General features: G+C 42.0%; 2 protein-coding genes across 2 annotated transcripts; both read right to left on the minus strand.

Moving 5' to 3' along the window:
* Window positions 1-593: 593 nt before the first annotated feature.
* On the minus strand, window positions 594-12,656 carry LOC117659438 (C-type lectin lectoxin-Thr1-like). Its single transcript, XM_060689306.2, has 6 exons — window positions 12,584-12,656; window positions 9,222-9,285; window positions 6,565-6,659; window positions 4,024-4,170; window positions 1,542-1,650; window positions 594-809 (listed from the first exon to the last, which is right to left on the minus strand). The coding sequence occupies exons 2-6, from the start codon at window positions 9,283-9,285 to the stop codon at window positions 739-741; spliced, it is 486 nt and encodes a 161-aa protein (XP_060545289.2). The 5' UTR covers window positions 12,584-12,656; the 3' UTR covers window positions 594-738.
* Window positions 12,657-15,754: 3,098 nt separating this feature from the next.
* Window positions 15,755-20,459, minus strand: LOC117656804 (C-type lectin BpLec-like). The gene is made up of 5 exons (XM_034404982.2): window positions 20,351-20,459; window positions 19,960-20,054; window positions 19,395-19,535; window positions 16,826-16,937; window positions 15,755-16,008 (listed from the first exon to the last, which is right to left on the minus strand). The coding sequence occupies exons 1-5, from the start codon at window positions 20,457-20,459 to the stop codon at window positions 15,941-15,943; spliced, it is 525 nt and encodes a 174-aa protein (XP_034260873.2). The 3' UTR covers window positions 15,755-15,940.
* Between the last annotated feature and the right edge of the window lie 4,168 nt (window positions 20,460-24,627).

The raw sequence follows: 24,627 nt of genomic DNA on the forward strand, positions 1-24,627 counted from the left end.
TCTGTGGGGGCACCCGCCATCTGGAACGAGCTCCCCCCGGAGATACGGAGGATCCCGGACCTGCGCGCTTTCCACCGTGCCATCAAAACATTTCTTTTCCAGCAAGCCGGCCTGGCCTAACCTCTCTTTTAAACTTTTTAAACTTTTTAAAATTCTTAAATTTTAAATTTGTCTTATAAATTGGGGTGTTTTAAATTTTGTTTTTTGGGCCAATTATTTAATTGTATTTTAATGGTTTTTTAACATTTGTATTATATGTATTTTATTTGGCTGTTCACCGCCCTGAGTCCTTCGAGAGTAGGGTGGTATACAAATTCAATAAATAATAATAATAATAATAATAATAATAATAATAATAATAATAATAATAATAATAATAATAATAATAATAATAATAATATTGTGATGCCAGATGGTTCTAATGGTCTGTTGGTGGTTTCAGAGATGTTTTTGATGTTGGAGTGCCATATATCTCCCATAGGGAACATTCTCAGTGCTGCCACGATTGGTTCATTTTGGATTTGGTTCAGTTTTTTGGCAATGAGCACCGGGAGTCCTCTCAATGAATGAAAACACACAAGAGAAAAATTCAGAAGCATCATCTGCCCTCGGATTAGAGTTTATTGATTAGTGACACCACATGGAAAAGAAAGTCTGATGCGCAGGCTTCTTCTGTGGGTCAGCAGGTTGATGTTGTAGTCGCCAGGGAGATTCTGGCTTCCAACCTTCAAACTGTATTCAATCGAGAGGCGTCTTGCACAGATAGGGCTGTTCGACTTCACAAAACTGGTCATTCCAACTTTTATAGTCTAGAACAAATCAAATCATTGGTTAGACTTTTGTTGCAATTGTTTTTGGATCGCTCATCATTTGTACCAAAACGCAGGGGGTGGGGTTGTTTGTCACAAAGGATTAACTTTCTTGGATAGGAACATTTAAATATACAGCTTTCTCATTGTAGTTTACAGGTAGTCCTCAATTTACAACTGTTCCTTTTAGTGATTCTTGAAAAGTTACAACAGAACTGAAAAAATCGATTTATAACTGATTTTGACACAACCGTTATAGTATTCTCCTGATAACGTGATCAAAATTCAAGCATTTGGTAACCGGCATGTATTTATGATTCTTTTAGTGTCCTGAGGTCATGTGATCACCTTTTGCGACCTTCTGACAAGTAAAGTCCAAAAGCAACTGGACTTTCTTGGGCTTTTTTCTTTGAAGATGTTTAGATTCTCATCCAAGAAGCTTCTTCGGTTCTAGAAGTTGGGAGTTGAAGTCCACAAGTCATAAAGGAGCCGTCATTCCCCATTTCTGCTCTACTGGATGGTTGCATACACACTTTAGAGTCATTAGTGATAGAAATGATCCCTAAACTTACAGAAATTACTAAATAGGATTCATTCAGAAACAAAGCCCACACAGTCTCTGACTTCATGCATATTGGCTGTGGAGGATTGGAAGGTTGTGTTTTTTCACACATGTGGAGAAGACATGCTTGAGAAGTCTGATACATTAGAACAAAAAAATCTTCTCCTTACCGTTGGTATATAGCTCGACACAATTCTGCTTCTTTTTGCAGTTGGAAGGTTGACCGTGTGCCCAAAAAATTTCCTGTGTCTTGGCGTGGTCTGACCATCTGAATCGTGTCTGTAGAGAGAGAAAGCAACAGCGGACAACTATATGGACAACTATTTGTCTTAAATGGTACAGGGTCTCCTGCTTGAGTAGGGGGTTGAACTAGAAGACCTCCAAGGTGCCTTCCAACTCTGGATCAAGTCGGAATGGGACATTTAGGCACGGACCCTTTGCTCCAGCCACCTGCCTCAGCCATTTACAGCCAGCTTTCTTCCTCCGTTGCTCCTTCCCCGGTCATTCTCCATGGCCAATGGGCCCCTGGCCCCTGGCCCTAAGCCCCTTGTCCTTTGTCCCTGCCTATCTGTCCAGACACCATTTGACCAGGGCCTTTAGCTGCACTGCACAAGAAGCCACCAGCCAATTGGGGAGCAGTTCATGACTGGCTGTGGAAGGTGGCAGCATGCAAAAGCGATTGCAGAGAAGGGGGGGCGAGCCGGGCAACTGGCAGCAGTGGTGGCAGCATGCAGAAGCGATCGCAGGGGGCAAGGGTGCCAGGCAAGTAGCAGAGGCTTTTGAGCAATAGCTACAGGTTGGCATAGCTGCTGGTTGCCTGGCTCACATGACAGTCCCCGCAATGGCGCGCTATCCCCTTCCACAGACAGCCACCGATTGCTCCCCCATTGCCTGGCAGCTTCTTGTCCTGTCCAGCCAAAGGCCCAGGTCAAAGGGTGTCTGGACAAATGGGCAGGGGCGAAGGGCGAGGGGCAGAGGGTTAGGAGCCCATTGGCCATTGGATGGCCGGGGGAGGGCCAGCAGAGGCGGAAAGCTTGCTGTAAATGGGCTGAGGCAGGTGGCTGGTGGCGAAGGAGGCACGGCCAATGGTGGATGCCTAAATGTCCTAAACCTCTAGAAGCATAGTCCAGCCATTGCTAGAAAGTTGCATGTTTCCAACTTCCAACTGGATCCCACCCAAAACGTCTCAAGAGGTCTCCTGGAAAGGGAGACGTGTAGAAACATGGAAATTTCTAGAGAAGAGAAAGCCACAGAGGTCTGGAAACACCTCCAAAAGATCCCACTTCACTTAAGGGCCTTCTTTCCAGTCATAGCTGTTGATCAGCATCCAAACTGGAGGTGGAGAGGGTGGATAGTTTTAAATTTCTGGGCATTTGTATCTCATGGACTATGAATGCTAACATGCTTGTGAAGAAGGCAGAGAAGAGGCTGTGCTTCCTGAGAATGCTCAGGAAGATAAATCTATCTCAGCATCTACTTCTGTCCTACTATCGCAGCACCATTGAGAGTGTCCTGACATACGGCATTCTTGCATGGTATGGGAGCAGCTCTGTAGCGGACAAAAAAGCTCTACAGAGAATCATTAAAACTGCCCAGAATATCATCGGACTCCAGCTACCAGCCCTGGACGACATCTTCGAATCTCGCTGTTTGAGGAAGTTGCATAACATTCTCAGAGACTCTTTCCATCCTGCTTACAATCTTTTTGGACTGTTGCCTTCTGGCAGAAGAGACAGGACAATTAAAACTCGGACCACACGTTTTCTGAATAGTTTTTATCCCAGAGCTATAATTGCACTCAACAATGAACTAAAGGGCCACCATCAGTGAGCTGCTGGACAGCATTACTTGGTCTGTTGTGTGGATGTTTGGGTGGTTTAGGGGTGGAGAATTGTGGAGGATGGGAGTGTGTTTGGGGATTATTATGTGTGTTGGACCTGGTCTTTAGGTGTTAAGTGAATTTCGTTGTATGGGTGTACTGTGTATACACGTACAATGACAATAAAGTTATTTATTTTTTATATAAAAACACAGGTGATATTGATGAAAGTTCCTATGTTGAACTGTGTGAATTGGGACACGGGTGCCCTGGGTATGCAAAGACTATGAGGGAGTTTGGAATTGTGACAGAGTTTGTTAAAAATGCTTATACTCACTGATGAGGGGAAACGATACAGATATTTTTGTAATTTCTCTGTTTATCTACTCTTGAGCAATCAGCTTGTGTTTCCTTACTTATTCTATGTGGTTCCTAGCCAGCCTTGTGAGAGTATCAAAAGGATACTATTGCTCAGATCTGAAGAAACGTGTCATTTAGAGAGAATTGGGATCTGTCCCTTTGTCCATTCCGGGCTCAATCTAGACAGCGTGTGTAACATAGCCATGGTCAACTTCTTAAGATCCCAAAATTGCACTGAGATCCAGAACTGAATGTTTTGAAGGCTCTCCAAGGAACCCCCCCACATACTAGGATTGCTATCATGCTGTTGTTAAATCCTGGTGTAATTGTGCTGTGATGTAAATCCATTGAGAGATTGTCTTATTCTTGTCACCTCCTCCCTCTCCCCACCCCCACCTCCGAGCTTTTTATTGTCTTCAGATATATACCACTCACTCCCTTCCCTCCCTGAGGCCAACCCAACTTCTACTCACCTTCCCGCCCCGGATTTTGTACAATCCAATCCAGATTCTATATGTCTTTTCAAAGTTGGTTCTTATAGCAGAAGATAAAAATGCCATTTCCCGTTCGCTGAGGATGGAGGCGAGGTGGCCATTTTTGCCGTAGGTGTTGCAATCTGCCTGGGAGACACCAAACAGGCACAGGTGAGTACTTTGTGCTTTAGGGCAGGAGTATCCAAACTTGGGCACTTTAAGACTTGCAGATTTTGCCAGAGAATTCATGACTGGCAGAGACATGGTAACAAGGTCAATGAATAGGGCTTAGTAACTAAGTCAGCCAATGGGGACTGTTTGGAAACTGAAACAGTTTGGAATCTGGGCGTGTCTGAACTAGTCTGCTGAACTGGAATTGGAATTGAAACTGAAACTGTTCTCTCCTCTGGCTGTTGGTATTGTATATTTATTTCATGTATTATATTATGTATAAAGAGAAGTTAATGAATCCTGCTGAATCAGTTAACCTGTGTGTGCTTTCCAGATTTGATTTCTGCAACAAACACTGATAGATTTCAACTCCCAGAATTCTGGAATTCTGGGAGTTGAAGTCCACAAGTCTTAAAAGTGGCCAAGTTTGGAGCCTTCCCTCAGTTCCTCAAGTCTATCCCTGTCCTTCCTGATTCCCCAATTCCATCACCCAGCGCCTGTCTTCACGACATCCAAACTCTATAGTGTGAAATCAAAAGCAAGACCTAAAAAGCGATCACCCAGGCTCACTGCAGAATTTATCATTAACAATGCAGATCGGAGGAATTCCTTCCAGAAGAAAATGGGAGGGGCTCCCATGCAGACTAAAAAAAAAAAAGTGCTCATATTTATACATTTCAGGAAAGGAGGACAAAATGATAAGAGTCATGCACATACCTAAGTCATAGATGATGTAAGCATAAATATTCATAATTAGTAGATGATAGATGATGCAAGCATAAAAAGGTATAGGGTGTCCTGCCTGAGCAGGGGGTTGGACTAGAAGACCTCTAAGGTCCCTTCAAACTGCCATTTGGGTCAGGAGAGCAGCTGAACTCTTGATAATATTGCTTTTTTTCCTTTTGTGAGTTGGGTTGTTCTTTATCCTTGGGCAGCAGGGGTCCTACATGGTGGGTTTTTCCGTGTTTGTAAAACTTGCATGCCGCCCAAGACGCTTGCGTGAGATGGGGGGGGGCACAGAAATCAAAGAAATAAATAGGTTTTGAAGGAGCCACATAACAATTCAGTGAGTTTGTGGAAGTGCAGAGTTTTGAAAGTGTTGTGGTCTGGTGGCAGCAGAGTCGGACAGTGAGGAGGCTGGGGAGGAACATGGGCCAGTCCTGGACTCTGGGGAAGGCTCAGATGAGGGCTCTGCGTCAGAGGCAGAGAGGGGGCCAGGACCATCTGACAGTTATGTTCTGCCTCCGGAATCTGACATCAGCGAGGCAGAAGAACAGTGTGAGCCTGTTCCCAGTGTGCGCATGCGCAGAGCTGCCAGAAGGCAAGAACAATTAAGAAAAAAAAGGGCGACTCGGGAGTAAGGCTTGGAGTTGATTGGTCCCTCCCATAAGACATAAAAAGAGAAGCAAAGGGACTGAGCCTTTGCAGGAAGCAATTAGTTCATATAGTCAATTCAAGCTCTGAGAAGTCCTGTTTGACTCTGTGTTATGTGTGGCTTTGCAAAATTAATTGGCAATTAGGTCTGTGGCAGCGTTTCAAGGGAGATAAAGGTGGGTGCTTATCAACATTACCCTGAACAACTGTGTCAACTCGAGCAGACATCTGTCGGAAGCTGAACAGACTGTTTGTGAATCATTACGGGCTGTGAATGACCGTAATTCACAGCCGTCTCAATAAAAGAGGTTTTTGGGGACTAAACTTGTGATTTATGCTTTGTCAGGAAGCCTAGGTCAGAACAGAAAGAGTCTCTTTCTATGTTCTCCTAAGAGTAAAAGCTGGAGAGCAGGAAGCTATCTATCTCTCCAGACCTTTTGAAGTGAGGGGAAAGGAATCGGGAGAAGGTCCCGCCAACCCTTCTCTGAACCCCAAACCCATCCTCTCCTCCCAATGGTTCTACTTATTGGCAGATGGTTTTGAGGTCCTTGGTGGAAGGGAAGAGGTAGGATAGGGACCCAAATGGGGAAAACAGCTGCTGGGATGTGTTTCTGCCAATCCAAGGACAGGTGGGTAGCACAGACACAATCCCATGCCAAGGTCCCTCATTTCCTTGGCAGGGGTACCCATAAGGGATGGTCAAACAAGTCTGTTACTGTCTATAATGGTGTGATTGAAGCTCGACTATGGTTCTGTTCATGCTTTAATCACATTGTTGTGGCCATATTGACTTTCTTGACCATAATTTTTGGACATCTCTCCTTCCTTCCTTCCTTCCTTCCTTCCTTCCTTCCTTCCTTCCTTCCTTCCTTCCTTCCTTCCTTCCTTCCTTCCTTTCTTCCTTCCTTCCTATTTTCCCTTCCCACCCACAGGGAAGCATTACACTCAGACAGTAAGCTTATAGGCTGAGTTGGAGGCTGGTGGGGCTCCTCTTACTTCTGCCTCATTCCAGGTCAGTTTTTCCGTGAAAAGTGCATAACAAAAATCCTCAAACATGTACCAGTGCCTGGGACAAGTTGATGCTTCCAGACCTGTTGGTGGAAAGAGGAGACCTTGTCAAAGAGGAGGAGATGGGGGTCACCCAGTGGTGGTATTCAGCCAGTTCTCTCCGGATCGCGTGAACCGGTAGTGGCGACTGCAGGAGGCTCCACCCACCCACCCAGATGTAATGTGTGACTACTGCGCATGTGCACACTCGTTTTTGTGAACCATTATGGAAGGTAAGTGAATCCCACCTCTGGGGTCACCCACCCTGAGCCCATGGATTCAAACTGAAAAGAGGGGGAGGAGAAGGGACTTGAAAAAGGGGAAGAAAAGAGACACCCTAGAAATAAGGGCAGGACGGTGCCCAGCTGGAGGGAAGCCAGGACGTGGATGGGGTGCAAAGTACGGCGAGAGGCTGGGAAGACAGGTGGGGGCAGCCTCCCCTCAAGTAACAGGGTCAGAAGAAGAAAACAAAAGAGCAACTCAACAAGGACCGATATCTGGACCAATGGGCTGGGAAGGGTCTCAGGACACCCTTTGCTTAAATACCAATGGATGGTTGGGTGGATTTTCTGCTCTTCGGTTTCACAAATTCCTTGACCCATTGTTTACTAATTCATTGTTGGTCTGCTATTAATCTTGGTTAATCTTTGTTTATCTGTTGTTGATTGCTGGCAAGGGGGTATTTTGGGTTTTTGGTCTCCTTTTTGGCTTTCTCAAACGATTGTCTCTTTTGAATGGTGTGTAAATGTTGTTTATGTCCGTATGCCTGTTGATGGCTGATTTGGCTGGGTGCCAGCCTTCTGGTTCTGTGGTGGCAACCTTTATATTTTCCTGCCATGAATGGGCATTTTATCCCCAATTTTCATGGCTGGTACCCCATCCATATTTTTAGTTGTCCAACATAGAATCTTAGGGTTGGAGATCTTTTTCTTTTTTTAAAAGTTTTTTTTTAATTTTTTTATAAAAATGTCAAATCAATGCATGAACAGTGTGGCCCTGGGTGCCATACATTCCAATACAAATGAAACTGATCAGATTTAACATTATTATTACATTCAATCAACTTATGTATTTCTAATAACAATACACTCTATATTAGGGTTACAATCTATCATTATTCAAGTATTCCACCTATTTCTCATTATTACTTCATTTTATCAAATAAAAATGTATACATTAATATTTCCTTTATTTCTATCACTTATTCTAGCTTTTAATCATGTCACCCTATATTAAAAGGATTTTTCTTTCTTTCCTGTCTAACTTCTAATCATGTCATAGTTCTGAATTATCTCTTGGGGTAATTTAAAACAAAGAAACATCCTCTCCCCCATTCCACCACAGCTCACCTTCTTCTCTCCAGCACCAGTCTTAGTTGTTATTCTTCAGGTTTTTGTTTTTTTTTTTTGTTTTTTTTTATTATTCATATTTCTATGCCGCCTACTCTCCGAGGACTCTGGGCGGCTTACACCAAAGACAATATACTAAATAGCATATTACAGAGCCGAGGTGGTGCAGTGGTTAGGGTGCAGTACTGCAGCTACTTCAGCTGACTGCTAGTTCAGCAGATCAGCGGATCAAATCTCACCGGCTCAAGGTTGACTCAGCCTTCCATCCTTCCGAGGTGGGTAAAATGAGGACCTAGATTGTTGGGGGCAATATGCTATTTAGTATACTGTCTTTGGTGTAAGCCGCCCAGAGTCCTCGGAAGTGGGTGGCATAGAAATAATAATAATAATAATAATAATAATAATAATAATAATAATAATAATAATAATAATAATAATAATAATAATAATTGCCCCCAACAATCTGGGTCCTCATTTTACCCACCTCAGAAGGATGGAAGGCTGAGTCAACCTTTAACTGGTGAGATTTGATCCGCTGATCTGCTAAACTAGCAGTCAGCTGAAGTAGCTGCAGTACTGCACCCTAACCACTGCACCACCTCGGCTCTACAAAGCTAGGACAACAAAGTTAGTTGTCCTAGCTTTGTAGCAGCCATCTTTAGGCTGCTGCTGCTTCTTGCCATGGCTGAGAGGGAAAAAAGACCCTGGGCCGTACATAAGAGCTGCAATTCTCCCCGACCTCACAGGGTGCCCCTCTTTGCTTCATCACTCCTGCAGGGTGGCTTAGGCTCCCTCCGGAGCCCACAAACATGACGAATTCAGCACAGGGAACGCAGAGACCCATTCCTCTGTGTCTGTACCGCGGTGATGTCAACAGGAGGTCCAAGGCTTGGAGGTCTTCTACAGTAGTTCAATCTCCTGCTCAAGGAAGGAGACCTTATACCAAATGGTTGTCCAGTCTATTTTTGAAAACCTCCAGTGATGAAGCATCCACAACTCCAGGAGGAAAACTATTCATTGATTAATTGTTCTCACTGTCAAGAATCGTATCTCCAGGTTGGATCTCCCTTTAATGAATTTCCACCCATTGGTTCTTGTCCTGTCTTTCTATGCTTTGGAGAATGTCAACTTCCTCTTCTCTGTGACAGCCTCTCAAGTCCTGGAAAGCTGCTATCATGTCACTCCTAGTCCTTCTCTTTGCTAGACTAGACATATCTAGAAATGCTTCAACGTTTTTTTGCATCAACAAAGACCTACCTTGTATGAAGAAAGAGGCCACCAGGAAGCCCAAAAAGGGCACACAAAAAGAGGCGAACCCCATCTGGAAGGGAAAAGAAAGGGCAAGCTAAATCAAGGAGCTGCTGTTACCAGATGTATTGATGTCCTCCAGCTGTGTTGATTTCAGAAGGAGATTGGATAAATTCTAGGAGGAGGATGGGATCTCATCAACTCCTAGTCTTTCTGGCTGTTTATCCCCTCCCGAGTCAAGACTGTTGGACAAGCAGGCACAGAAACAGCCAGGGAAGTGATTGAAACCTGGGAAACGGCCCCCTCCTCAGTCAACAAGAGTGCTGATTTACCACCAGTTGGTCAAATACTTGGGAGGCAAGGGCTTATCAGCACAAGCAAACCTCAGCTAACGACTTAATAGCCAGCCATCAATACCCCAATCAACATCTAACAAGCCACATACAATATGCACCATATAAATACCACAAACAGAACAACCCAAAGCCCACTCTCTGCTAGAGAGAAGTTCCCTGAAGATGGACTCCAGCACAAGTCCGAAAGCTCAGAAGGCAAAACCTCTGTTCCCGTTGACTGACCCAAATTAGTTCCCTCAACATTCTCCTGGAACACATAGATTCACCTTCATTTGAATATCAATAAATTACAGTCGCATCCTCAACTGTCCAACAGCTTGCCACCCTCTTCTTGCTACTGAATTGCCTAAAGACTCCTGGGTGGACCTCTGTGGGACATAGAATGGTGGCCTGGATGGACTCCACTCTGTCCTTCCATCTTTCTGTTTTTAGATAATGAAAAAGAAATCTAGAGGTCCCTGAGGAACAGTTTTTCCTTTCGTTGGCCTTTTGGTAAATTGCAGAAACATAAAAAGCCACACATGAGGAGAACTTCATGAGAACCTGAACAAGTCAATCCCCCACCTGTAATACCTTGACTGACACTGGTTTAGCTGCCTTTAAAAAAAGGAACCTGTGGTTAGCATCTCGTTATTAAATGCTATGGACCAGCCAGACGTGTCCCCTCTATCAATCGGTGGCTCCCCCCTGACGTATCCTAGAGGCTGCTTTCGGATGGAGGCTGCTTACAGGTCAGTCTTTGAATGCTGTCAGGAGAATTGTGAGCTTTTGCTCCTTCTGGGTACAATGTTGGTTCTTTCTGAACCATTTATTTATGAGTGGGTTTGGGAGTTGTGTGTAATTGTGGCAAACAGGCACTACAAGGACAAATATCTACTGAAGCCAGAAGCACATCAAGATCATTTTTTATGTGGAAATGCCACGGCTGAGCAGTGATCCAGGCAATGGGAAATACATGCTGGAAAGAGGAAAACATGCACTAGCAGATCCCAAAGAGTTGACAAAAATCTTCTTGAGAGCAAGGTAGACATCTAGGAGGAGTGTTTTAGTCTATGGTAGGAAAAGGAGGCTGGTGTGAGGAAGGGACAAACTTTGTGCAGACATGTTAATGGACAGGAGGTTGATATAACATCATGGAGAAAGCCAGATCAGCGCATTTTAAACCCCCTCTATGACAGACCCAAAGTGACCATTTTGGAAAAAGGAAACTTTGAAACAAAGAATCCTAGAATTGGAAGGGACACTGGAGGTCTTCTAGTCCAACCCTACTCTCAAGTGCAGACCAGAGGTGGGCTTCAGCAAGTTCTGACTAGTTCTGGAGAACTGGTAGCGGAAATTTTGAGTAGTTCGGAGAACCAGTCGTAAAAATTCTGACTGGCCCCGCCCACATCTACTCTCTGCCTCCCAAGTCCCAAGTCTCAATCATCTTTATGATACCGCATCAGCCTTCGAACCTGTGTCATCCCAAGGCATTGGGATGGGGACTCCCGGCATTCCTAGCCGCAGGGAGAAAGGATGGGAAATATGGGGGTGCAGTCCCAATGCACATCACGAGCATCTTGTTAGGACAGACTGTCCCAAATCACAGCAATATCTCCTCTTCAGTTCATTGCTGATCAATTGACCAAGAATATCAGCCATTATATCTATGACTTGTCTTGTTCAGTAGTTTTATTTCAGGAAGAAATAACTCCATGATTCAGTCGGCAGAAGGAAGCCTCCAATCTTTTGTACTGCGGTATGAATTTCCTAAAGAAATTAGTTTCATCAGAATGAGCTTCATGTCTTCAGCACCTCTACTGCTCAAATGCTTTCGTCTCACTTTGGAAGGGCACTTTTGATCACTGGTTGTCGAGCACCCACAACTTCTGGAGACAAGCCGTTCCGCTGGTTACTAGACTAGCAATGGCCAATTCAGCCTCCAGTCCCCTAACCATCTTTGTTACTCTTCTGTGCTCCCTTTCACGACTCTCCAAGAGTCCTGCCTGTTTCCAGATCCTTGGAAAAGTTCCTTTGGAAAGAAGCCACCAAAGATTTGATGGGCTCCATCCCTATTTTCTCCTTCAGACGTTTCGTTAAGGGAGAAAATGTTGTCTCCTCCAGGAGGACATCAGCCACCAATTTTCTGGCTGGAGTTAAATAAGACAAAACTAAAGTCAGCAACACATGGAACACTTAATGGGCTGATTTCAGTACAGACTGTGATTTTTTTAAATTGCTTTTTAAAATTCCTTGGCTATCGTCCCTTTCACATTTTGATTTTCTTATTTTGTGGGTTTGAATTTCTAATTTTTGACATGTAAAATTAATTAATTAATTACTGTAATTAATTTTGTCAAAAATTACGAATTAATGAAATGAATAAATGAATGAATGAATAAACAAATAAATTCCTTGCCTATTGTCCCTGTCAGATTTTGATTTCTTATTTTGTGGGTTCAAATTCCCCAATTTTTGACAAGTAAAATTAATTAATTAATTACCGTAATTAATTTTACTTGTCAAAAATTACAAATTAATTAGTGAAATGAATGAATGAACAAATAAATTCCTTGCCCATCGTCCCTGTCACGTTTTGATTTTCTTTATTTTGTGGGTTTGAATTCGTAAAATTTTGTTTGAGGAAGCCAGCAAGGAGAGAGAAAAAATTCTCTCCCCCCTGAGGTAAAAAAATACCTAGTCAGGGCTAAGAGTCCCTTATCTCTGACCCTAAGTTACCCTGTATTCATAATCATCTTTACACTTATGTCTGTTATCTTATACGTGATAGATAGATAGATAGATGATAGGATTAATTAGAATAGATAGATAGTTGTGCAGAAAATGGAGGACGTGGGGTCTTGGCAGGCTTTTTAGCTGTCCGTTTCACTACCTGTAGAGGGCAGTCTACAGTCTAGCGCCTTTTAAGTCCTAGCTGGGCTCTACAGGCAGTGAAATGGACAGCTAAAAAGCCTGCCAATCCCACGTCCTCCATTTTCTGGCGCGAGTCTTAGCCCTGAGTAGGTATTTTTTTACCTCAGGGGGGAGAGAATTTTTCCCCCTCTCCTTGCTGGCTTCGTTCCTCTCGTCTTCAGCCTGGAATCCACGTAAGGGCTCTAAAAGGGGTTAAAATAGAATGGAGGGCGAGAGGGAGGGAGGGAGGGAGGGAGGGATGGATAGATAGATAGATAGATAGATAGATAGATAGATAGATAGATAGATAGATAGATAGATAGATAGATAGATAAATGATTGATAGAGGTAGATAGATAAATAGAGATAATATTGATTATAGATAGATATAGATATGAAGATAGATAGATAATAAATAAATGATAGAGGTAGATAGATAAATAGAGATAGTATTGATTATAAATAGATAGATATAGATATGAAGATAGATAGATAATAAATGATAGAGGTAGATAGATAAATAGAGATAGTATTGATTATAAATAGATATAGATAATAGGAAGATATAGATTATAGATAGGAAGATAGATGATAAATAATGATAGAGGTAGATAGATAAATAGAGATAGAATTGATTATAGATAAATAGATATAGATATAGATATAAAGATAGATAATAAATAAGTGATAGAGGTAGATAGATAAATAGAGATAGTATTGATTATAAATAGATAGATATAGATATGAAGATAGATAGATAATAAATGATAGAGGTAGATAGATAAATAGAGATAGTATTGATTATAAATAGATAGATATAGATATGAAGATAGATAGATAATAAATGATAGAGGTAGATAGATAAATAGAGATAGTATTGATTATAAATAGATATAGATAATAGGAAGATATAGATTATAGATAGGAAGATAGATGATAAATAATGATAGAGGTAGATAGATAAATAGAGATAGAATTGATTATAGATAAATAGATATATAGATATAAAGATAGATAATAAATAAATGATAGAGGTAGATAGATAAATAGAGATAGTATTGATTATAGATAGATAGATATAGATATAGATATAAAGATAGATAATAAATAAGTGATAGAGGTAGATAGATAAATAGAGATAATATTGATTATAAATAGATAGATAGATATAGATAATAGATAGGAAGATAGATAGATAATAAATAAATGATAGAGGTAGATAAATAGAGATAGTATTGATTATAAATAGATAGATAAATATAGATAATAGATAGGAAGATAGATAATAAATAAATGATAGAGGTAGATAGAAAATAGAGATAGTATTGATTATAGATAGATAAATAGATATCAGATGATGGGATGTATGTACAGATGAGGCCCTGTCATATGGGGGCCATATGTGGAGATAGGATCCAGGTGTGGGTTTAATGGACATGAGAGTGAAGAATATGAATTCTGAAAAACATTTACTCTTGTCTTCATTTCATTGCCTTAAAACAATTCTTTTCTACCTTCCAGTATAACAGGGGATTTGCAATGAAGGCTTTCCATACTGTGAGGGCAGGGAATGGGGGGGGGGGCTGCACAGTCAAAGCGAGGCAGAAGTAAAAGGCTTACCTGTCAGAAACCACTAAGGCAGGGTACTGGATGCAAGAAGATTTATTTTTATTTGTTTATGTTTATTTATTTATTTTGTCAAGGACATATTAGATAATATATATAAGTATAAGCATGAATTGAATACATAAAATGAATACAATTAAAGGGAACATTAGGACAGGGATTAAAGGCACACTGGTGCTCTTATGCACACCCCTTACAGACCTCTTAGGAATGGGGTGAGGTCAACAGTAGACAGTTTAAGGTTAAAGTTTTGCGGGTTTGGGGAAGAAGCTACAGAGTCAGGTAGTGCATTCCAGGCATTGACCACTCTGTTGCTGAAGTCATATTTTCTGCAATTGAGTTTGGAGCGGTTCACTTTAAGTTTGTTATCTATTATTTGCTCGTGTATTGTTGAGGCTGAAGCTGAAGAGGTCATTGACAGGTAGAACATTGTGGTAAATAATTTTATGTACTACACTTAGGTCAGACCAATGGCGGCGTAGTTCTAAATTGTCTAAGCCCAAAATTTCAAGTCTGGTGGCATAAGGTATTTTATTGCAGGTAGAGGAATGGACGACTCTTCTTGTGAAATATCTCTGGACTCTCTCCATTGTATTAATGTCCGATATGCAATGCGGGTTCCAGACAGATGAGCTGTATTCCAGAATTGGTCTAGAAAATGTTTTGTATGCTCTAATTAATAGTACAATACTTCTAGAGAAGAAGCTATGCAAGATTAGGTTAACAACTCTTAATGCTCGCTTATTAAAAAAAGCCCCAAACCACATAGCTAGAACATGCAACTAGAAACTTTGCAAGATACCCATCACCTGGGGTGAGTGCCAGGTGACATGAGAGTTAGCTACTTCGCACAAGCAAGTGCAAAAGCCTTGCTGAAACCTTTAGGGGGCTGTAATCCAGGTAACCAATCAATATTATATGTTATGCAAGCATTAGTAGGGGGAGGGCAATGGGGTGAATGTGATCCACCCTTAAGAATTTCTGTAAAACTGTAATCACAGCCTTGGCAGATTTCAAAGCCAGGGTCCTTGTAGGTAGGTACGTAGGTACTTATCTTTGTAGGTAGGTAGAGAGAGAGGGGGGGAGGGAGACAGAGAGAGACAGACAGATACAGATATATAGAGATATGATGATAGTCAGGAATTGAGGAGCAGAGGGGAAGTTTAGTTTTAGCACCTAATTGGGGCCCTCTCCCTTCTAGCACTGATAATGTTACTTAGTTGAGTCATGAAAAATCTTCAAGAAAAAGACCCAGAGTAGTGGATTCGTAGCAGCGAAAGGCAAAATGGCATATTCTTAGCAAACCATGGATGATTTCAGTGATGAGCAAATTATTTGGACAAAAAATGAGTGAGTGAGTAAGTGATGGGATAGTGTCCTGGATCACACTCATCTCCCCAATCTGTTCCTCTCTGAATGTCTTGACATATTGGCAGAAGGCAGAGGTAGACCATAAGACTAAGTGATTCTTGCCATGTCAACTTGGGCTCATCTAAGTTGGAGGTTGAACATTTTAAGCAGTATATAAGCAGCTTTGTGGATTCCTCTAGTGCGGAGTGTCCCACCTTTGGCCACTTTCAACTCCCAGAATTCCACAGGTGGCTAATAGGGAATTGACCTTTATGGGCCTTGAGAAACTCTAATGAAAAAGGAAAGCAATGACAGAGATAAAATTGAAAATAGTTTATTGGTTTTCACAGGAAAGTATCGGACCCTTAACCTGATGGAATTGACTATGTAGGCTTAGGACTGGTGGTCTTCAAGGATTGGGAAACAAGGAGTCTCTCATGTAGTCAAGACATTTCTCAACTTAATTCCAAGAGCCATGGCATCCCTAATGAAAACCTGCTGTCACTAACTCCTCAACATGCAAAGGAACTGTGCTTTTTTTGAACAATTTCGATTCTTCCATTTTTTAAATCCTGAAAGAGAAAAGTGAAAGGAAATTGGGCATGTGTCTCTTTCTCCACCTTTACCTTTGCATAGAAGAAGCATAGCCCATTAATCCCCCCTAATTTTAAGCATTCAAAGCAGAACGTCCCAAGCCATGAACTTTATGAGGGCTTCACAATTTCTCCCATTCTTGTAGTGCACAACTCCTTATCTAACATGCTATCTTTGGACTTTAATCACTGACTCTAGACTTCAGTTTAAGGCCTTCCTGGTTGAGTTCACTGTACTTTGTAATTACACCATGTTCCCAGTCTTTGCAAGCTGTAGGTCATACTCTACCAACAATGTATTACCTGGATTGGGTTTTTGGAAGTACATTGGAACATACGATATTCTATATTCTAAGGAATGCATGGTAATGGGATGGGGTCTATCGGAGGAAGAGGGGGAGAAGGGGAAACAGGAGGAGGAAGAGAAGGACGGAGGAGAGGGAGAAGGGGGAGAAATGGTGATGGAGGAAGGAAAAGGAAATGGCGAATGATGGTGGTGGTAGTAGTGATAGTGATGGAGAAGGAGAAAGAGAGGTGGTGGTGAGGAGAAAGAGAAGGAAAGGGAGGAGAAGGAGAAGAAGGAAAGGCAGATGATAGAGAAGAGGACTATTTGAAAACCAGCCCATTTGAAGTTTGGTCTTGAGGACATCTCTCACTCCTTCCCAACCTGTTGCATATTAGAAGGACCAACCATGTTTCTGAGAATTTGGGTGGACAGTCTGAGGATTCCTTTCCTAGAAGACCTCCACAATGTCTTCCAATCCCATGATTCTATGGAAGAGTGTCCCATTCTCACCTGACGAGGCAGACAGCTGGATGCAATTCAGGTAGTTCCTTGGTCTAGGAAAGGTTTCATCCCAGGATACATAGGGAATGGATGAATAATCAGTCCATTTCCAACATTTTTTCTGTAAAAAAAGGAGGGTTTTTTTTTTTTAACCTCATAGAGATTGAGAGTCTCCACATGGCTAATTGCCCTCAAATCATTGGCATCTCATGTTTGGCCACAGTGCATGTTGACCCTGCTGGGCTCGGAGAAGCCAAGATGGGGTAAACCTGGTCAACCAGACCTACTACTTGGCCCAGAGAATCACTAGGAATCCATTTCATGTTCAGGGACCCCTCTGCAAAGGGCAAAACGGGGTAATGTGAACTCCAACAGGCTCTTGCTGAGAGACTTCCAAGCTTGGGAGAGAATTTAATTGAATTGAATCCTTTATTTTGCCAAGTGTGATTGAACACCCAAGGGTGTTGCCTCCAGTGCAGAAGCTCTCAGTGTACATGCAAAGCAACAGAATAATAATCATAATAGTACCAATAAGAAGGGGTAGTTAAGATAAGAAGGATAATACTACTATTACAGATAGACTACATGGGTAGATATACTTAGACGTGAGACAGTACTATGAGTATTAGGAGTTCAGCAGAGTGATGGCACGGGGGGGAACTATCCCTGTGTCTAGTTGTTTTGGCATGCAATGCCATGTAGCAGTGTCCTAAGGGCAGGAGTTGAAACAGTTTATGTCCAGGATGTGAGGGGTCTGTAGGTATTTTCTCAGCCCTCCTCCTGATCTGCACAATATACAGGTCCTCAATGGAAGGCAGGCTGCTTGCAATTGTTTTTTCTGAACTCCTATCTATCTATCGAAGTCTGTCCCTGTGCTGTTTTGTTGCTGTACCAAATCAGACAGTTATAGAAGTATATATGACAGATTTATTTATTTATGTATGTATGTATGTATGTATGTATGTATGTATGTATGTATGTAGTCTTGTTTATTCATTTATTTAGTTACTTATTTAAAACATTTACACAGCTGCCCATCTTTCAACCAACACTGAACGACTATCAATCCAAAGTGAAAAAAACATCTAAAGTCATGTTAAAATTATACAACTTGACCAATTGTGAATACGCTAAAAGCAACAAATTGGTTCTAACACATAATAATCCAATTTTCTCGTAGCTAGGAAGCCTCCCATCAAATGGCAATACAGGTTGTCCTTAACTCATGACAGGTTGCTTAGCAACCGTTCGAAGTAAAGACCTTCCTGAAAAAGGAGACTTGTGACCTGGATTCAAAGTTCCAACAGATGGGTAGCTTCCTCCGTCACATGACCAAAATCTGGATGCTTGGAAATCTAGACACAGTTATGACCGTTTTCAGGGTCACGGGGTCCCACAACACAGTTTTACGCAGTTTCGCTGAAACCCAGCACATACTTTCAGTTTTTGGCAAAACTACACCCTTAGTAAACCATTCGCTCATTGAGGTCTGCCAGAAAATGGCCATAAAATTGGGCAGTTATGTTACCAGCCCATTTTATGACCTTTATGACAGGGGCCGCCAACCTTTCAGACTTCAGGGACCACTAAAGTCATAATTTTAAATCCTGTAGACCATCAATATGATTTTTTTAAAAAGATAAATAGTATTTAGTGCAATATAAAAAATGGAAATATTTTTTCTGCGGACCATCAAAATTTTCCATGGACCATTGGTTGGTGACCACTGCTTTATGACACATGACCATAATGGGCAGTCTTCGATACAGTCATTATGTTGAGTCATATGTCCTGGTCCCATCTGTTCTTTCCTCCTTCCCTAAACATCTCCATTCCCAATGGGAAATGTCAGAGGAAGCGAATTCAAGGAAGGAAGCTGTCAATTACCGTAAATCCATAGGTCACCTTTATAACTGCCTGGTTTGGTTGTGCAACCCAGCAAGACAGACAGAGACTTCAGAGGATAATTAGAACTGCAGAAAAAACAATGGCTACCCACTTGCCTTCCATTGAGGACCTGTATACTGCAGGAGTCAAAAAGAGGGCTGGGAAAATATTTGCAGACCCCTCACATCCTGGACAAACTGTTTCTACTCCTACCCTCAAAATGACACTATAGAGCACTGCACACCAGAACAACTAGACACAAGGACAGTTTTTTCCCGAACGCCATCACTTAATCTTCTCATCCTTCCCATCACCCATCTCCTTCCACTTATGACTCTTTGACTGTAACTTTGTTGCTTGTATCCTTAAGATTTATTGATTGTTTCCTGATTGCTTATTTGTACCCTATGACTATCAATAAGTGTTATACCTTATGATTCTTGATGAACGTATCTTTTCTTTTATGTACACTGAGAGCATATGCACCAAGACAAATTCCTTGTGTGTCCAATCACACTAGGCCAATTAAAAAAAAAATCTATTCTATTCATAGGTTATCATCTCACAGCAAGAGAGAGTTCAGGTGTGTAATTCTCCCAGGTATTTCCGAGCCCTCTTCTAGGGATCTCATGAGGCAAACCATGGAAACAGAGCATGCAAAAATAAAGAAACAACTGGACTGGTTAGTTACCATGCAGGAATCATAGAGGCCAATCCAGACACCTTTACTGGTGATGTAGTTGGTGGAGATGTGACTGGCAATCATCTCCTGTTCCATCTTGGAGACGATGGAAGCCAGGTGAGCGTACTGGCTGTACTGCTGGCAGTCGGTCTGAAAGGATCCAAAAGAAGACCTTTTTGGATGAGCCTCTGATAGGGGAGGTGCAGAAGAGCAAAGCCGACCTTCCACGTGTTAGTGATGGTGGCTGGAAGGGAGACTCAGGGAAGGGCTGGAGGATGTCTATGGGCACAAAGACAGGCTTCCATATTCACAACTTTATACATCATTTGCAAGATGACCTCATGAAATGCACTGCTTGAATCGAGCTGTAAACAATATCCCAATCAAGGAGAACAAACCATCAAAGAAGAAACAAAGCCCAATCAGGAATGACCAAGAACATGCCCACCAACACTGGCAGGGCAACCCAGAGACTTAAGTTTTGGATGCTGAAAAGAAAGATCCAAGTGATCCAAAAGGCTCATTTCCAGTTAGCATTGACTTCCTTCAAGTTCAAAAGGTAGTTTCTTCTTACCTCAGCATCTTTCCATGATTGGGGTACAGTATGGAACCCATAGCATTTGTTTTGGAACCTGAACCAACCTAAGGGGCAGACTATCCCTTTTATGCCTGTTCAAGAGAGAGAGGAGAGCATGATCAGGGAGGTCAGAAGAATCAAAATGGTTGAAATGATTTCCCTAGAAGCCTTTGATGCTCCTGGAGAGGAAGCTCTGAGGAAAGGGGTTGGGATTACAGAGTATAAAACATTTCCTGGCAAGTGAAGATGTCTTCTGCTAGAGAACTTGTTGAAGTGTCCTGCAGGTTGTTCTATTGGGGAGAGTTAGCCTTGGCAAGTTGGCTGCGGTGAGTTGTCCCATTCTGTTTTCCAGCTATGTTTTGCTCAAGGGAATGAGGGCTGAACTCACCTGATATAATGAAGTTGGCAACGAAGATCAAAACCAAGTGGTTGAAGGATCTTGAAAGTCGGAAGGAGAGAGAGAGAGAGAGAAAGAGAAAGAGAGAATGTAAGAGCATGCACGTTTTGAAGGTTAAGCCATTAAGACCCTTATTGTGTCTCTTTTGGGCAGCCTTGCTTCTGACTAATGCCTGGACCAGTCCCTGCTATTTCCTTAGCAAACATTTTCAAGAACACTATTGTCTTTATTTTATTTACTCATTCAGTTTCTACAGCCCAGTGACTCAAAGCAAATTACAGTTCTCCAGCAAATAAAATCAGAACAATTAAAAATAATAAATACATGCAGGAATAAATGTACAGAGAGGTGGAGGCAATCAACCTGCTAACAGTAAAGCCTTTAACACATTTGGTGCTCTAGGCTGTTTAAGAACAGCCAGGTTTTTAAAACCTTACTCTAAAAGGCCAATGTCTTAATTCCCAAGGGATGAATATTCCGGAAAGGAGAGCCCACGGCAGAAAAGGCTTGTCTCCAGGTCCCTGTCAGCTCACAATCTTGGGTTGATGGCATCTATACCTCTACTCAAACTGTTGCATCAAATAGGATGGATAGAGATTTTTTTTGGAAAACTGGATAACAGTTGGAAGGGACTTTGGAGGTCTTCTAATCCAATCTTCTGCTCAGTAAAAAGACCCTGAACCATTCTGGACAAATGTTTGTCCAAACACTTCTTAAAAACTTCTAGTGTTGGAGCACCCATAATTTCTGCAGGCAAGTCATTCCACTAATTAATTGTTCTCACTATCAGGAAATTTCTCCTTAGTTCTAGATTGCTTCTCTTTGATTAGTTTCTACCCATTCCTTCTTGTCCTGCCCCCTGGATTTTGGGAAATAGGTTGATCCCCTTTTCTTTTTGGCAGCCCCTCAAATATTGGAAGACTGTTATGTCACCCCTAATCCTTCTCTTTGTTAAACTAGACATACCCAATCTCTGCAACCGTTTTTCATATGTTTTAGCCTCCAGTCCTCTAATCATCTTTGTTTCATTTTCTCTGCCTCTTTCCACAGTCTCAACACCTTTTTATATTGTGGCAACCAAAATTGGATGCAGAATTCCAAGTAACCCAGTAATAATCACGTAACCCAATAATCCATCCTGTTACCCAGGAATCCATTACATAATCCAGTATTCCCAAACCCTGTAGGGCTTTAAAGGTGATGTTCCCTTTGGAGCAGCGTTGAAAGGGAGCTTCTTTGACCAATGGAGAAGGACAAAAAGGAAATTGCCTTACTTCTATAATGCTACAGAAAATTGAATTCAGCATCCACCTAATTCCAGTGTTTGGTGATGCTCCTTTTTACCTCTGTCCTGCTGGATGAGACTGCTATCGGAAATTGGACTCCTATCCAGTGCAACAATAGAGAGCAAAATAAACCTACTTGAACATAGTTTCTGCTTGCCTGATGTTCGTCTGCTGCAGCCCACTAATTCTCCTGCGGGATTTATAGCTTTTCTGAAGCAGTGGGGCCATTAATGGTCCTTGCAAGCAGAACACACAAGCTGCAAACTCAGGGCTGTTTTTAATAAAACAGCAGCAAGAAAAACAGCCAAAACCACACCAAGATCAGCTATATTTATTTATTTATTTATTGATCAAAATTTATATGCCGCCCTTCTCCCGTAGGACTCGGGGCGGCTCACACAATAAAAGAACATAATAAGATACTAAAACCAAAAACCAAATTAAAATCCCCACAATTTAAAATCACACAGCCGATCAGGGGATTTGCCGAAAGAGCCATGTCTTCAGGTCAGCGCGGAAAGTGCGGAGGTCGGGAGCCGTTCGGAGCCCGGTGGGTAACCCATTCCAGAGGGTCGGTGCGGCCACAGAGAACGCCCTTGACCTATAAAAACAACGAGAGTATTTGGGATAGATAAGAAGCTGTGGTAAACTTTCTATGAGTTGATTACAGTGACAGTTTGTTAACAGAGGGTTTTGAAATTTTAATCTTTTTATTTTTTATTATTTTATGTTACTTATTGTTTTTATTATTATTCTATATATTAGCTATTTTCTCAATATAGTAGCCCTGGAGGAAGTGACAGCCAACTGGGGGATCTCCTCCACTGATGCTGTATGATTTTTACTAATTCATGATCACTCGAAGATGCTGATTCCAAGACCCACAGGGATTCCTGAAGGTGAACAAAGGGGGATCCAACCTCAAACAAAGCCGGGGGTCTGTTTCTCTTGTGGTAAAGAGGATCATTGAGCAGTCAACTGCTTGAACCCACTTCCGAGGCCAACGACCAAGAAAGCCCCACCGTGGGTTTATCTGTTGCCTTATAAACCCACCCCTAGCCTCCGAATGCAATTCTGTAAGCTAAAAGCACTGGTAGCATTCCAACAATTGGATGACTCATTAGTGTGTGTGTGGGGGAGGAGGAAGGCCCTGCTAGATTTGTAACAGGATCGTGGAGATGAAAATTGGAGCCTGTGTGGAAACCATAAGTTTCATCATAATGCCAAATAATGGACAAGGCTTTAATTCTGAGCTTCACATGACTAGAGAAAAGGAATCCAGCAATAGACTGAGATTCCCTCAACCACAACCCATCCAGAAAGTGGCAGTGGAAGTAGAACTTTGCAAGTACAGGTAGTTTTCGAGGTACGAACCTTTTGAAGTCAAAAATTTCATCAAATGAATCGGACTCAAGTTTACAAATTTTTAAAATCAAATTCATTAATTGAATCAAGTGGGTCGTTAAATGAACAAAGATCCGACTATTTCCTCCGATTCATTAATTGAGCGCTGGCATTGTTAACTGAACCTAGAGGCTTTCCCACTGGCCGCCTATCAGCTGTTTCTGATGCAGCCTTCTGCTAAGGAACTAAATTGCTTCCAAGCAGGGTCACAAAGCTCTCTGTCTACAGTTGCTTTAAAAAAAAAAAAAAAAAAAACACTTCCTGCTAGTCAGCTCAAGCTTCTTGAGAGGGCTGGCACAGTAATTTACAGAACTCTCTGATTGCAGTTGGTTTTTTAAAAAAACCCACACGCCACTAATTAACTTAAGAGTTTCCAGCCAGGCACCCAGAGGGAGATGGGGAAGGAATTTACAGAACTCTCGGTTTGCAACAGTAACAGAGATGGAAGGGACCGTGAGGTCATCTAGTCTAACCCACTGCTCTCACAGAGCATTTCTGATAAATGCCTATCCAGTCTCTTCTTAAAAGCTTCCAGTGATGAGGTACAGACAACTTCTAGCGGCAATTTAAATTTAAAACCTATATAACCTACAGTAATATAAACTAATCTCCAAAATAAAAGCAAGGAAACAACGTTATAGAATGCTTTGTGTAGATACTGGCTAGCATTTCTACAAGCAGTTTCAAGGCAAATGCAAACAAACTTTATCTTTGCAAAATGCAACCCAGTGTGGCTGAGAACATAGACCTAGGAATAAAAGCAGCCCTGCTCCAAGATGAATATTTAACAAAAATAAACGTGTTCATGCACGATGGATTTGCATACGTGGACAGCAAACTATGTGCCAGCCAGCTAAAGACTCTTGGTCTTACAAAGGAACCATGTCTCTAAAACCAGAGGGCGTTTTGGCTTTGTTAAAACCCTATATCTGATCAGACACCAGTTTTGGTGGCCATAGAATGCTACGTAGCTAGTTGTCCCATCTGCTGCAAAAGGGATAGTGGGCAAGCAGCAAGAATTATTGCAGGAGGTGCCTCAGCACCAGTGGTGAAATCCAAATTTTTTTACTACCGGTTCTGTGTGCGTGGCTTAGTGGGCACGGCAGGGGAAGGATACTGCAAAATCTCTATTCCCTCCCCACTCGGGGGCCAGCCAGAGGTGGTATTTGCCGGTTCTCCGAACTACTCAACTTCTCATTTTTGGCAGGAATTTTTGAAGTCATTAGGCACCATCCAAGGTCTAAGTTCCTTGTACCGTCCTCAGATTAATGGTGCCTGTTAACTTACCAACAATGTATTGGAATAATACCTTTGATGTTTTATCAGTTACCAGCAAGACAATTGGACAGAGCTATTCCCATTTGCAGAAGTAGCTTATAACAATGGAGTACATAGCAGCACTGGCTTTGCAACTAGTAGAGACTTTGTAGCCATGTCGGAACTACCACAAGAGGCACCTGTGCCTTTCCCTAACAGGATGGATAAATCAATCGCAAACTACTTGGCCATTGTTCTGTCAGGTATTGGACAAGGCTAGGGAAACTTATGAAAAATATGCTGATAAAAATGGCCCCCAAA

The sequence above is a fragment of the Pantherophis guttatus genome, chromosome 7, assembly GCF_059756535.1.
Source record: "Pantherophis guttatus breed Tessera chromosome 7, ASM5975653v1, whole genome shotgun sequence".
NCBI lineage: Eukaryota > Metazoa > Chordata > Lepidosauria > Squamata > Colubridae > Pantherophis > Pantherophis guttatus.